Here is a 15,142-nt window from a genome sequence, read left to right as displayed (position 1 = left end):
TTGTACCTGGAGTACAGGACTATTCAAATGCAGGAAGACCTTCAACTGCACTGTGAGAAGACAAGTGTGTGCATCACAGTTTTATTAATGTAACCCTGAGAAAGCTGCTCACTGCAGCGCTTCATTCATTTGGCACAAGGGAGATCTAATTGTCACTAACAAGGAAGAACTCAATAATGTAGTGGTATGTTTGCTGGAATATCTAAGAGAAAAAAATTGTTATGGAAAAGAGAAGAAACAATATGAAAGAAAGTCATTGCAGTCAGAAAGTTGTCAGCACTGCTCATTTCCAGGAGAGAAACTTATTTTAAGTTTACTGGTGAGCCAGCAAAATGGGTGTGGTAAGATGGAAGTAAAACTGCTGCAAAGGAGATAAGGAGCTATGTACAAGGGAAAACCACAGCAATGATGGTGCATGAGAGTACAGTGGAAATAAGCATTGCACTGGAGAGACAATAGCTGACATGTCATCTGCCACAGATTCAGCTGCAGTAACAACCCCCAGAACAAAGCATCAGTGCAAATATCAGATGGAAAAGATGTAAGGAAGCCAAAAGCTCAGATAAATAAGATGAGAACTTGTGTAGGTGAGTCTAGGCAAAGCCTTTTGATCCTTCTGCATGTTCATCCCAGCTTTCACAGCTCTCTGATGTCTACAAGGTTAGTCTGAAGCATCCCAGGCAGAGATGAGGCAGATTGTCCCTGCCACATCACCAGAGATGAGATCAAAATATAAGGCTCTTTTAAGACAAGCAATATTCTTTGTCCAGATGAAAGAGTCAAGCAACCTCCCCACTTATAACTGTTTGAGGAAGCTACACCATCAGCTCTGATGTCCCAGAAGTGGTATTAAAAGTGAAAGCTAGAGGCATGTCATTTTAGCCCACATGGAGAACAGAGCCAAGGCCTCAAAGCAAGCACCAAACAACAAAACAGACTTCCCGGCTGGCAGGAAGGCAGTGTTGTACCCAGTCCAATGGTCCCTAAAGGAGTATTTAACATGCACTAACCCAAGGGTTAGTTGCCTCTCCTTGCATGTGAGAGGAGGAGAAAGGGGAAAGAAACATCACTCTTCTGCTGAGTATTACAGCAGTGCAAGTGCTCAGGGCATCGCAGATCCCCTCTTTCAAGGAGCCTCAGAGGTGTCCCCACACCCCGAAACAGCAGAGGTGACAGGGAGAGCCTGCAGTCCTGCCACCTTGGCTGAACGTGTCTCAGTGAGCAGGATTAAGGACAGGAGTGCCCAGCTGGGCAGCCAAATTAAAGACACAATTTCATTCAGGAGAAGAAATACCTGGACAAAAGACTGAGTGTTTTGCAATGATCCCTAGGGGAGCAAGGCACTTGGAGTTTGCAGCGTTGCATTGCTGCGGGCTGGAAAAATCAGTGTCTCGCCCAACTGCATTTTGAAGTGAATGTTTGGTGTGCACTGGGGGCAAAAGAGAGTGAGCTGCTGAATGCAAACTGCGCTGTGTCCCTGCACTTGCCATCAAAATTTAGTGCCTCTGCTTTTTCTACCTGCAAGGTGAGGCAGCTTCCCACCCAGAAGAAAGGCAAGATAGTGGTCTTCAAAGATGGTGAGCATGTTGTTGGGGTGCTGAGAGCTTGTCTGGCACAGGGAGCCCCCACAAGGCTGTTTGCTGCCTACCACAACTGAAGACGTGTGGGGAAGCAGCCATGGGGAGCACTGACAGTGTCTTACAGAAGCACCTTGCAAAGCACAGTCTGCAGTCACTCTACACATTTGGCATGGTGGTGGCAGGCTGGGACCAGCTGGATGCATGGAAAGCTCATCCCTATAGCATCCAGCTCTGAGTCAAAGCATGACATTTTCTAGTAAAATAAAAAGCAGCTGAGGCCGGCTGGCTGCAGAGTGATTAGCCGGCTGGAGCAGTTTTAATGTCTGTGGGTGTGGGTGCTGGCTGTATGGCTCACTGGCTCTTCCTGTCTGCTTGCCCCTGTGGCTGGCAGCCTGCTGTGGATGGAGCTGCCTGCCCACATCTCTCCACCACGGTGCAGAGGTGGGGAGGCTGCCTTGCACAGCAAATGAAGGAAATTTAAAAATAACAAAGTAAAAAATAAATAAAAAAATAAAAAAATAGACTGAGTCAGATCTATCTCAGTCCTGGGAACAGACCTGGCGTGTGGACCCTGGAGCCGTGCCTGCTGCAGCACCACAGCAGCATTTGCACAAACATGCACTGTGTGTGCAAAGGGGCAAAGGCAGAGAATGTGCATGCCAGTCATGTAGTCTTCCTAGGTACAAAAAAAGCAAACTTTGCCAGTAAATACACCAAGAGACTCTACCAGCTAATGGCAAAGGACATGTGCATTTGGATAAAATATGAAACAACTATCCCTGCTGCTACTGAAAACCTCTCAGCCCAGGTAGATACAGAAAACCAGATTTTGCCACTTAGAAGCCATTCACTGATTATCGAGTTTCTTCTCCAAATTTTCCTTTTCTAATGATTAATTATTTACACAGCCATTCAAAGTTCCTTTGTGTAGATTCTGCTGGCACAGAGTTTAAGCAGAAAAAAATTAAGAAAACCAGTTGACATTGATTATTAAAAGTAATTATGAGAAAAGCGCTCAGCATCTTTACAACATGCAAAGCAAGTCCTGCCAGTGAATCAAACTGTCCATGTGTGCCCTGATGGGACTGAGATGGGGGCATAATCTGCATTAGGAACCTTCCTGGACAATATAGAGCAGTCAGCACAGTGGTCTGCATAAAAGCAATGCTTCAAAAGGTGTGTGCAGAAAATGGAGCCTGTCCCTCCTGGCATGAAGGTCCTAACCATTCCCTTGCTGACACTTTTTGCCAGGGATCTGAAAAGGCATAGAGAAATACATATAAAAACTTGGTCTTCTGAACTTCAGGTCTGCAAAAATCTCTCCCTCCCTCCTTCACTCCCTGCCTCCCTGGGTTTATTTTGTCAGCTATCAAATTCTTCTTTTGGTATGAGACTTTGCGGTGTGGAGTGGTGTTTATTTTGAACTTTAACTTGGTGAAAAAGATGTGTTCCAGAGAGAATGGCATCAGATGAAAATAAAGGATAATTACTTCCCTGACCAATGCCCAGGGTCCTGGGCTTCTCAGGCAGTCATGTCTAGCTGTCCAAAGTGAGAAAACAAAGGCACTACCAAGTGACCAGAACAGTATTTTGCATATATTTTGTGTCCATTTGAACAGGACCATGGTGAATTCACACTTCTCTGAACCAGCTGGAGAGGAAAACAATGCTCTAAACCAAGCAAATACCAACCTGCTCTTCCCTCAGTGTGGCAGGGCTTACTCCCATGACTTTGCAGCCTGGCTGCACTTCAGCTGTGGGTGCCTTTCCAGGATGCTTCCCTGCCTGCAGGCAGGGCAGGATGGCAGGAAGCCACCCCATGCCAGGCTGACATGAACACCGGGACTGTGACAGTTCAGCTGCTGCTTCAGCTAATGCAGAGATGCCGACCAATGTCATTGTTTCACCTTTACGGTGAGTAATGGAAAGTGCCTCAAGGTCTTTTTTGTTTCTTTCTCTCCCTTCTCCACAAAAATAACTAGCAGAGCTCATATCTGGCTGCTCCTTCACCATTAACAAAAGCTCCTGTGCATAACTGATCTACACTGCTCTTTCCCCAGGGAATAAAACCCTGCTCTGCATCCAAGTCACCCTGCCTAAATGCCTCCTTGCCTTGAGTGAGGAGATTTGTCACAGCACTTGTCCTGATGGGTGGTTCGCTGCTGTCTAAGGACATCCAGCCACCATCTTGGCTGCTGTGGAGAAGGGCTGGAGGGCAGTGCAGTGGTGATTACCTGCTGTACGGTACCCTGCAGTAACTTGCATATCAGCAGGAATAGCAGCAGGTTGACACTTGACTTTGCACAGCACAAGTGGGGCGTGTTTTGTAGATACACGAATAAAATGCAGTAAGTTGGTCGGGGATCTCAGCACCATCCAGCCCTTCACTGCTAAACCAGATGCTTTCAGCAGCCCCACGATTTCTACCTGCTGCAGAGAGGGGGATGGGCATGAATGCACAGAACTCAAATTGGGCTGGGCATATGGCCATTCCTCCTGAGGACAGGGCTCAACCCTCGTCTCCAGCCTGGCTGGGAAGAGGACTTCTGTTGGAGGCAGAAAGCTACACCCAGCTTTCCCTCTCTGCAGCTCACTGCTTCCAATCACACCCTTGCTGGAGGCCAACCTCATATTCCCTGCTGAGCACCATGAATCTGCAGGATTGAGACCAATAAAACTGTGGTTATTTGCAATAATGACACTGGGAAGAATGAAGAAAAAAAAATCTTAAATGGATTAACAAAGTATGTATGCCTGGTCTGCATACAACCTATGTCTGCTGTCTTGTATCCGTTAGTGGTGTGAACAGTATGTTCCTCTCATAATTCTGTCATTGTATCTCAATCCCGACCCGTAATTTCTTCTCCCTTCTTCCTCTCCATTGCTTTACTCCCAGAGCAGGGAAGGGAAGCTCCACATCTGTGGTTATCGTATGGTGTGGAAGAAAATAACTCTTCAAATTGACAGTATCTTACAAATATTAAAAATGTCAAGCATGTTTGGAATCACTAATCAAGCTTTGGCTTCAAGCTGAGCAGGTCACTATTATTATTGCCATTTGACAAAGAGGAGGATATGAGGCAGGCAAAGTTGAACCTTCTTTTCACCAAGCTCACACAAGAAATTAGGTGGGGGAACCAGGCGAAGCACATGGATTTTTATGGCTCCCAGTCCTGTGCTCTAGCCACACAGTCAGTTAGCCACAACCCAGTGCCAAAGGGCAAAAGATCAAATAACATAAACTTATCCACAAAATGTTCACGTGTGAATCTAAAGCCATTAGTTTATTTGCTTAGTGCAAGCAACTCTTTTATCCCATGTCCATCATGCTGTGCTTCTGACAGAACTTATTTTCAGTAATAAAACTAAGGCTATGTCATACAGTGTGGTATACAGGCAATGTGAAGATAATGTCTTGAGGACAGACATGCCTCAGAGAGATGTACTCATCAAGACTTAAAGAACTGCAGTGAATTTCTATTCATATCAGTGAATCCAGGACTTTGTTTGCAGGTTCTAAACCAAATCCTTTTGCCACACAGGCTCTGATATGCCACTGGGTTTCTCTTTTCCTTCCCTCTGCTTTCCAGTTATTTAGAGGAATTTTAAAAGAATGTCTCACAAAGCTGCACCAAAGGTCCTCAAAAAAGGACCATGTAGCTCAGTGCACAGAAATTTCTTGTTCTTTCTGTCAGCACTTCTGTACCTACACTCTTTCCAAAACATTCACTTGTCCAACATAATGCAATGTGGTTGCACAGAGCTTTACAGACTCCAGAGTAACACCAACTCCCCTCCCACATCATGTGAAGCTCGTGAACAGCACATCTGCACAGATCTACTCCTGCCTTTTTTGTGCTTTGATATATTTACTCGCGCACCCACAGCTCTTTTTACAAGAAACGTGATTCTTACTTTCATGGCTGTGTTAACATGACACCAAAACCTGCTCCTCCGGCAGTTTGCAGGGGAATGAGGATGTCACACTGACACATCCAGGGCTTGATCTGAGAGCAAACAAGGACTGCAAAGAAATAAACCTCCAGTTTGAATGGGCTTGGCTGGGAGGAGAAAACTCTCCCGGTTTTCAAGCACTCAAACCCTCATGTGTTCAATGGTGAGGGGAACCACAAACTGCTAGGGGTAGGAAGACGGCAGAGGTTTTTATGCTTTATACCATCAGAAGACTTTGCCTTATACTTCCTTCTTTCCCTACAGCTTCTGAACTCTAAGTCAGGTCTAACCTGCACTGGCTTATGCTGTCATAGACCAGACATTTTGAAACAGAAGGCTGACTGCTGCCCTCCACTACCTTCCCCTAACCACCTTCCAGTAGTTCTGGCACAGCAGACAGAGAGACTTGTCTCCTTTTGTCACCATATGCATGCTTTTAGGGCACACAATGACAACCAGGACAAAAATACCACTGGGATTTCATTGTATTGTGTCGATGCAATGTAATTTGGCAGCACACAGAGAATGCAGCAGAAAAACAGCAGGGAAGATGGTGACGGGAAACCACACACTCAGGCTGCAGGAGTCAGGACTCAGTTTACATAGGGTCCTGGAAGCCAAATGTAAGTGGGACACATACACATGTACATGGCATGCACATGCACACAGACAGACACACAGACCTATGGAAATTAGTCAGGAGGTGCAGGAAGCATTTGAGCACAGCCACAAATGCAGAGATCAGTAGCTTATCTCCCAGACCTCTTAGAAAGAAGGGGCACAGGGACAGGAGTTGTTATAAGTCTGTGTAATCACTCCTTTGCTGCCCTAATCTGGGGGCTCCTGACAGAATCACGGTGCTGGCAGAACTCATGCAGATACTAAAAGGTTAAGAAGAGCTCAAATCCAGATCTCCTGTGAGACAATGTGGTTGGAATTCTTGATTACTACATGTGTTGTAATTATTTCCTGTCTCTGAGGAAAATGAAACATCTCTAGGCAGGCAAAAGCAAGGGAAGGGGGAAACAGGAGTATGGAAATCACTGAAGAGGAATTTATAGGTAAGGCATCCAAAGGAAATACCACATGGTGAGGCTAGGCAGGTGAAAACCTTAATGGGTGAATTTTGCACCAGTAATGAATAGATTGATGGGTTCTGCTTCTCATACCACACACCATCTTTTCCATGAGAAAGAGGTAATACAATTTTAATTGCCTACATTGAGTTTCGGAGACAACTGTGCAAGACAAACACCTTTCAATATTATTTTTACCTTGGGTCACCATATTTTCCCCAAAACTCATGCTGAGGCTGTGCACATGGATGCCATACCCTGTGCCCCCAGTGAAGAAGACAAAAGTGCTCATTCCCTTCTTTAAGAAAAAAAAAAGGAAACAGTATTTTCATTTTCACACTAGCAGCAAGCAGCAGGTGAGAATCAAGAGGTGCTAAGAGATGCAAGCGTGTCCTTTCCAACAGATACCTTCTTCTTCGCCAGCAGTAAGTCCTGGTAAGCACTGGAACGGAGGAAGCGCGCATAGCTGTCACTCTTCATCAGCTTGTAAATGTGCTCCTGTGGGACGGGAGGAAATGAGAGACAGAGAATTGTTATCAAACCTCATTTAGACATCACAGAGATTTAAAACACAGTAAATTAGAAGGAAGAGAGACTGATCAAAGTTCTAAGTAAGGCTGCTATTATTGATTATCTGTGCTGTGGTAGTGTACGGGAGGTCCATCCTGGGGCAGGATCCTGCTGTGCCTAGGGCTGTATAAACACCAAACAAAGAGATGGCCCTCACCCCAAAAGCTGGCACACATTATTTGATAATCAGTGTTATTCTGCAAAGACTGCAACTCTCTTAAGTCTCCAGATTATAAGCAGGTGCCTAGCCTGTCTGAAGCTACTGGGATGCCTCTAGAAGGAAGAAATAAACACCAGAAACTGTCCCATAGATTAGGTTTCATTTTACCACTCCTAGATACCTGGACTATCACCCAGCATTCCCCTCCTGTTTACAGAAAGGAACTGATACTTGAGACACATTTCATCTCCACTTAAGACATGTATTTAAGCAAGCAAACCTGCTAATATCCTGAAAAAGCCCATACCTCTGGTGACTATGCAGGAGGTTACATGACTAGCTCAGATGTGGATGGCTACATCTTACATTGGGTGAGTTTCTCTTTTGGGTTCTTTCTTCTCCTAGCAAGCCTAACTCCTGTTACCAGTTTGCTCTAAGAGAACCTAGTATGTGTATATTCAAACTTACAAAGTAGTGTTTCATTGCAGCAGAACTTAACACATACCCTTTTCTAATTTCCTTCCTTAGTTTTACTTTCCTGCTGAGAATCCCTCAACACAGTCAGCTCTTCTCCTAGTTATCCCTAGTTTTGTAACAGATATTATCCCAAACACAAAGAAAATAAAATCAAAATACTTTGACCAAATAATGACTGAGAACACACAAAAGGAACTCAAGAGAAAAACAGGCATCCTGGGCATTTCTCTTAGACTTTGCCCAAGGAAGCACTTTTACAGAGTTAATGAGCAGTTTTATCTATACTGATTTATACAACATGAAATATTCTCTCCTATCCTAAAGCCATTGTACATGAAACTTTAGAAGAACCAAACCAGACAGAAGTCGCACAGCTTATTTCAGTGTGTTAACAAGCCAAGCAGAATTCCCTTATCTTCACCAACATGGGTAATTAGCAATGACCTGTCTATACACAGAAGAACTGCTTAATTCAGCTTTCTTACACTATTCGGTGTAGTCCTAAGAGGGGCATAACTGCCACTGGTTTTCCTACGACACAGCATAAATGTATCCTTTGAGCTACAACCTGGTGTGGAACAATTTTTACTGGTTAATTTCCATACTTGCTTTTAGTCTTGACAGATCCTCATTTGTGCAGCATTAGTTAACTGAAGGACAGCACAAGATTTTGCAATAGAAACACTCATATAAAGCCATTTAGCAAATGTCACCCTTCTTGCTTCAGAAAAAAACACATGGGAGGGCACAGTTTCACACTCCTCACGTACAGCATTGCCATAAGATTTCACATCCAGCTGTGGGACATTTGTTCTATTTATGCAGGATACCATGAGCCAAGTATGCCCTAAGACAAGAGAAGGGAAAATAATACACATCGTGGATATGGTTGTCAAAAGGTTTATATTTCTCTGGTGTGAATAAGGATTCTCAACATCAGTTCTCTCCTAAATACTTCAACTAGCAGAAACTCAGGACTCAGTTGATTTAAACCCAACCAGTTTACCTGTACTGTTATTTCTTAAGGTTTCCAAGGAGACTCCATGTCCTCCTAATAAGTTCTTTATAATTACTGGTGAAAAGCCCCTGCCTAACTATGTGATTTTCCAGGACCACAAGGAGACTGATGAGTAAGTGGGGTAGCCCATCAACAGTAAAGGGCCTGAGGGGGTCTCCAGAGTCTTCTTCCTCTTAGTGGTCCTCATTGCAGCAGCCAGCACATGGAGGGTGCTGGTGGGAGGGGGTGCTGAGGTGGGCAGGAAGGTGCTGTGGGGCTGAGGTGCTGCGGGGCTGGTGGGTGACAGGGGTATTTTTATTAACCTTTTGCTAGACATGATTAATTTTTTTACTGTCTTTGGACTTGAAATGGTTTCTTTCCCCATGGTCAGACAACTGGGTCTGCTCCGAAACACAGTGACAACATATTTAGAAAATAACATACAGCTTTCATTGCCACACAGACAGAGGCAAAGGAGAACACACCAGGCTGGCCATACAACCTGCCTGCATGCCAGTGACAACTATCATTCTTGCTCATGTCAAGACAACTTCATGTATTTGACCTTAAAACAGTATAAACTCAGTATCTGGTGGTGAGAATGGGAAAAAATTGATTCAATCCCGAGATAAAATAAACCACAAGGTGACTTCGTAACTGAAGCCCTTCCCTGAAATAGGACTATTGCACCACCACAGCCCCACTGCCACTGCAGTTGGCTAATTGGTTTGAAGCATTTTCTCTGCTTTTCACATCTTGGAACCACCGAGCAGCAATACTGGTACCTTTCAGCTGTTCACCAAAGATAAAATCAAACAGGTTTTGAATGCTAATGAGGGAAGAAGGTTGGGCATAGGAAAAGGAGAGATATGCATAGCTAGAGAAGCAAACTTTAGTGCTTAATTGTAAGAATTCAAAGGGCTTGCTTTGAAGAAGCTCTGGACTGGAGGCATGAATGATACACAACACTGCATTTCTGAAGCACCTATTGGAAGTCTGAGCCAGTCGCTCAGGTCAGCAAAGACTGCCTTCCAATTTGCAACAGTACAGGACAGCTTACATTGCTGCAGCCAAAATTCCCACTGAGACTGCACCATAAAGATTCCTGCTAAAATTGTGGCTGCAGTGTGTTTTGAGCCCACTTACACAACAAATCTAGCTGCAGGATGGGAAATGCCAGTGGCTGTGACATTTGTTTTAATATTTAGCTTACCCTGTTCTTTGCCACCAAGCTATTTACTGCTATACTTTCTAGAATCTGCAACTTTCTAGGGAGAACCTACAGCTAGGGTTTAGCAGCTCCTCATTTCATAAATACATTGAAAGCTACTGGAGGTCTAGCAACTGGCCATATTCAGTGGAAGTCCAAGCAATGAGCTTATCAACAAAGGTGCAGGTTTGGATATAGTTGCTCTGTGCAACTTGTACAAATTGGCTTGTCCTCCTCTATTATGGATTTTTAGCTCACTTTGGATCATTGCAACCCACTGGTCTCTCACTTTTTATTTTACTGAGGAGCTGCTTTTGTTCCACCTTTTCATCACATGATGGAAAGGAAGGACACTCTCATTAAAGACTGAGATTTCCCAGTGCAGCCAGCTACTCTAGCGATGCACTTAATACACATGCATGATCTCCCTGACATACCTGACACTGCTGGCAAGAAATCTGAGCCTTTCCATCCTTATGCTGAAATAACTTTCCATTTTGTAACATTTTTTACATGGTAATGAGTTCACTATTGCTGGTTCCCTGAATACACAAAGTAAATGCACTACTTGTATAATTTTTAAAAGCGCAGCTGCAGCTCTGGACATTACTTGCACTGCAAGCAGTCTGGCCAGAATTACCACTGCATCACTTCTTTACAAGTGCCATGGGAAATTCCTGTGCCCCATCTGCACAAGAGCAGGAAAAACACTTCATCTAGGCAGTGTAGCCTCTCCCAGTCATTGCTGGATACCACTTCCCAAATAGGGTTCAGACTTGAAGGTCCCTGCTCTAGCCTTAAGACAGCAATCCTTTAGGGAGTCATGTTGCAAAACCAAGAATTTAAGACAATCATCTAACAGAATTGCCCAAGTGATCTATTAAGCCATCGAGCTACCAAGGGTAGCTTATAAAGTCAGATAAAAAGCAGAAAAAATAAGTCTGTTAAGATTTAGCCAGGAGTTGACAGGCATCACGTGTCCCACTGGTCTCCCCTGCAGCCTTGCCAGCTATTTCTGAGCAGCAAGCTGCCATCTCAGGCCACTGCAGTGGCAGCTGCACGTGGAGACAGGGACTGACTTGACATGTGAGAGCAAGCCCTGGTGAGCTGGTTTTCTGAGCTGACTGGTCACTCGGTCCCTCACCCAACGTGCTGTTGATGAGTGCTGGCTGGACTGATGTTCCCCTGCGACAACAGATGTATGTTTGGAAATGTCAATCTAACATGGAGGGTGACATAAGAACTTGCTTTTGTAAGTACAGTGTATTTCATCTCCAGGAAGCAAACACTTCCCTTACAAGATTCCTTCAAGCAGTGCAGGTTTGTTGTCAAACACCCTCATGACTGTTGTTTCCCAGTTCTTGAACCAAGTCAACAGAGGCAATGGGATCTACTTGCATCTCTTCTTAAGAAAAAGGCAGATCCCTTTTGTGTTTTATGCACCCTAATCACATCTCCTGCATAGTGGGAAGAAATATGCAGTAGTGCTGAGGGCTGTCCAGCTCCGTCAAACATATTCTCTATACCTAGTCTTCTATCATGAGAGTTATACTTCAGACAGCATAACCATTTCATATGCCATCACCATTGCATGATATAAAGGAGAACAAACGGTACATTTTAAAGGGGAAAATGTTGTCCCTTCTAGAAAACAAAGGAACCAACCAGGTAAATCACAAAAAAATTAGTTTCTACACTTATGAGAAACCAAGAGGAAATCCCACTCCTGACAGCTGACAGCTTTAAGTGCAGGGAAATAAACCCTCATGAGGTTCCGCATCTCCTGACTTATTTTCCTTCCACAAGCTTTACCTTTGGAAAGAGATGAAGGACAAGCTTTGTAAATTTTTCCTGATGAGAGGGGAAAGGGGGAGGAAAAAATAAAGAAAGTTTGCAATCCAGATGGGAATGTGGGAGGTGGTTGAGATAGCAGAAACTGTCTCGAAGCTGCACCTGCTTCAAATCAATATGCTGCTATGTGATCTCAGGACTCTCTTCCCCCTCGCAGTCAAAGCACAATAACCTTGGGGAGGGCACTGCTGCCAGATAAGCAAGACCTTGGGAACACTCAAGAAAAATGTGGGAAAAAACCTGATAATAAAAAAACCCCAAACATCTGACTTGCCCAAAGTGCCTGTTAGATCCCAGGAATCATGTTCTCTCTTAAGAATGTTTCTTTTTAGCAGAAAATCTTGGTTCTTCCCTCTGAGTCATGTATATGAGACAAGAAGAGAATTGTTGGTTAAACACCCATTCCTAATCCCACCTGTATCTTACCCACCATGACATTTGGAAGTTGTGAAAGCCAAGCACAATTTTCTCTTGAACTCTGAATAGCAGCTAGATTCCAGAAAGCCCTTAAATTTGAACTTGCTGATATAAATTTTTCCCTGTTTGTGCTTAAAGACAGCTGCAAGCTTTAGATGATGAGGGGGAATAAGAGGAAATGGCAATTTCTTTGCTCACTTCAAGCACAGGTTTCCCATTTAGCACATTTATGAAACAGTTCATCTGGAGTGCCATCATACAGCATGTACAGGACAAGCAAAGGATCAGGGCTAGCCAGCACGGGTACAGAAAAAGCAGGTCCTGCCTCACCAAGCTGATTTGCTTTTATGACCAGGTGACCTTCCTAGTGGATGAGGGAAAAGCTATGGATGTAGTCTACCTGGACTTCAGTAAAGCCTTCAATACTGTCTCCCACAGCATTCTCCTAGAGAAGCTGGCAGCCCATGCCTTGGAAAGGTGCATTCTTTCTGGGCTAAACACTGGCTAGATGGCTGGGCCCAGAGTGGTGGTGAATGGAGTTACATCCAGTTGGTGGCTGGTCACGAGTGGAGTAAGCCAGGGCTCAGTACTGGGGCCAGCCCTGTTAAATGTCTTTATTGATGATCTAGATGAGGGGATTGAGTGCACCCTCAGTCCGTTCACAGATGACACCAGATTGGGTGGGAGTATGAAGGCTCTGCACAGGGATCTGGACAGGCTGGATAGATGGGTCAAGGCCAATTGTATGAGGCGCAGTAAGGCGAAGTGCCAAGTCCTGCACTTCAGTCACAACAGCCCCATGCAGTGCTACAGGCTTGGGGAAGAGTGGCTGGAAAAAGACCTGTGGGTGCTGGTCAACAGCCATCTGAACACAAGCCAGCAGTGTGCCCAGGTGGCCAAGAAGGCCTATGGCATCATGGCCTGTATCAGAAATAGTGTGGCCAGCAGGACCAGGGAAGTGATTGTCCCTTTGTACTTGGCACTGGTGAGGTTGCATCTCGAGTCCTGTGTCAGTTTTGAGCCCCTCACTACAACATTGAGGTGCTGGAGTGCGTCCAGAGAAGGGCAATGAAACCGGTGAAGGGTAGAGAGAGTAAGTCATATGAGAAGCGGCTGAGTGAGCTGGGGTTGTTTAACCTGAAGAAATGGAGGTTCAGGGAAGACCCTATCACTCTCTACAACTACCTGAAAGGAGGTTGTATCAAGATGTGGACTGGCCTCTTCTCCCAGGCAACCAATGACAGGACAAGAGGAAACAGCCTCAAGCTGCACCAAGGGATGTTCAGAATGGACATCAGGAAGAATTTTTTCACTGAAAGGGTGGTTAAGCATTGGAATGGGCTACTCAGGGAGATGGTGGAGTCAGTATCCCAGGAAGTGTTCAAGAAATGAATGGACATGGCACTTAGTGCTATGATTTAGTTGTCACGGTGGTTATCGGTCAAAGGTTAGACTGAATGACCTTGAAGGTATTTTCCAACTTTAATGATTCTATGGTTCTAGTCTATGATTTTTAGCTCATTCTGGAGGGTTTACACTAAGGTTAGATAGCTGTTGATATTCACTTGAGCTCCAAGGGTTCACTTTGCCGTTTGCAAACTGGTCATAAACCATCTTGCTGTAGCTATCCCACTAACATCTTTTGGATTGTTTTGGAGTACTCCTTCACCCCGTCATCAACAACTGGTATTAACTAGTAAGAGCTGATTTGGAGACTCCTTCGTATTGCAAGCATGCAGGCACCAGGAGCTGCCCCTCTGGCCAACTGCAAGGGAGATTTGCAGCATGTCAAACAAATCCATTAGAAGAAAAGTCCACAAGCAATGTAAAGCAGTAGATTAAACAACTAAATAAATAACAGCATACTGCAATGAATGTTAATGTTTGTTCTACCTGTATGCTGGGCACTGGGAAGGAATTTACTGCAGATTCACACATGAGAGACTGGTGCCTGAGTGGAGGCCTTGTGTTCTTTGCTGGAAAGGATGGCAACAGATGCCAGCTGAGAACCTGCCTGGGGTTGACTTTTGGAAGAATTGTCTCTATAGCACAAAGAGGACGTGAGTAAGGAGAAAACAGGAAGATGCTTTTCTGAGCACATGGTGTGCGACTGCTGCACCTTCCAATTAGATTTGGCAGCAGCCTAGTGCCTGTCTGTCGGCACCTCCACTCTGCACAGACATCTGTGGTAGACGAGCTGAGGTTAACCCGTGCCAGCACACGTGCACACTGCAGTCAGCAACACCTACAATACAAGGGTTGTTGGAGACATGTCCTGTTCACCGTGTTGTACTGTTCCTAGCTCATCCTCAGGAATCCTGTCTGACCACCAGGACCCCCGACCACACCACAACCAGGATCTTCCAAAAAGCCAAAGAAAGGAAAGGAGACTCTCTAGCAGTTACTTGTGCCACAACTGAATGCAACACTTTTTAGGAGCAATTATGATAAACTGCATTTAGCCTAACTGATGGTACTAAAATGTACTTTAGAGAAAGCAGGAAAAACTGCTGCACCAGCTCTGGAAGCCAAAGTAGTTGATAGTAGGCACAGTTGAGATGAGGCAAGCAGTGAATAAGTGCAGAAGAGACCTTCATATTTGTCCTGACTGAACTTGATGGGAAAACACCAGGGGTGGGGGGAGGAGGCAGGGAAACACATTTGTTTTATTCCAATTCCCCTTAATGTCTCCAAATCCCCACTAAGAATGCTTTTGGATCTGCTTATTCTGGTTCCTGCATTTAGGATTTCACTCTTCTCAAAAATACTGTACTGCCTGTTTTGAGCTGCCTGCCTGCATTAACCAGGACAACCTCCTGTCCTGGAGCCTCTCTGGTACCCGGCAGTGCT

At 44.8% G+C, this 15,142-nt stretch overlaps 1 protein-coding gene across 8 annotated transcripts in view; it reads right to left on the bottom strand.

The window, feature by feature from the left end:
• Window positions 1-15,142, bottom strand: part of RGS6 (regulator of G protein signaling 6) — a 266,750-nt gene that overhangs the window by 22,122 nt on the left and 229,486 nt on the right. For all 8 annotated transcript variants that reach the window (XM_027749251.2, XM_039389088.1, XM_027749261.2 and 5 more), the window contains one exon: window positions 7,019-7,108. In XM_027749251.2, the coding sequence (XP_027605052.1) occupies window positions 7,019-7,108 (90 nt within the window). The remainder of the gene's footprint in view (window positions 1-7,018; window positions 7,109-15,142) is intronic.

The sequence above is a fragment of the Pipra filicauda genome, unplaced genomic scaffold (genome assembly GCF_003945595.2).
Source record: "Pipra filicauda isolate LSUMZ 115617 unplaced genomic scaffold, ASM394559v2 scaffold6_size6359152_pilon, whole genome shotgun sequence".
NCBI classification, from domain to species: domain Eukaryota; kingdom Metazoa; phylum Chordata; class Aves; order Passeriformes; family Pipridae; genus Pipra; species Pipra filicauda.
This window is presented reverse-complemented; position numbering and strand designations above follow the sequence as displayed.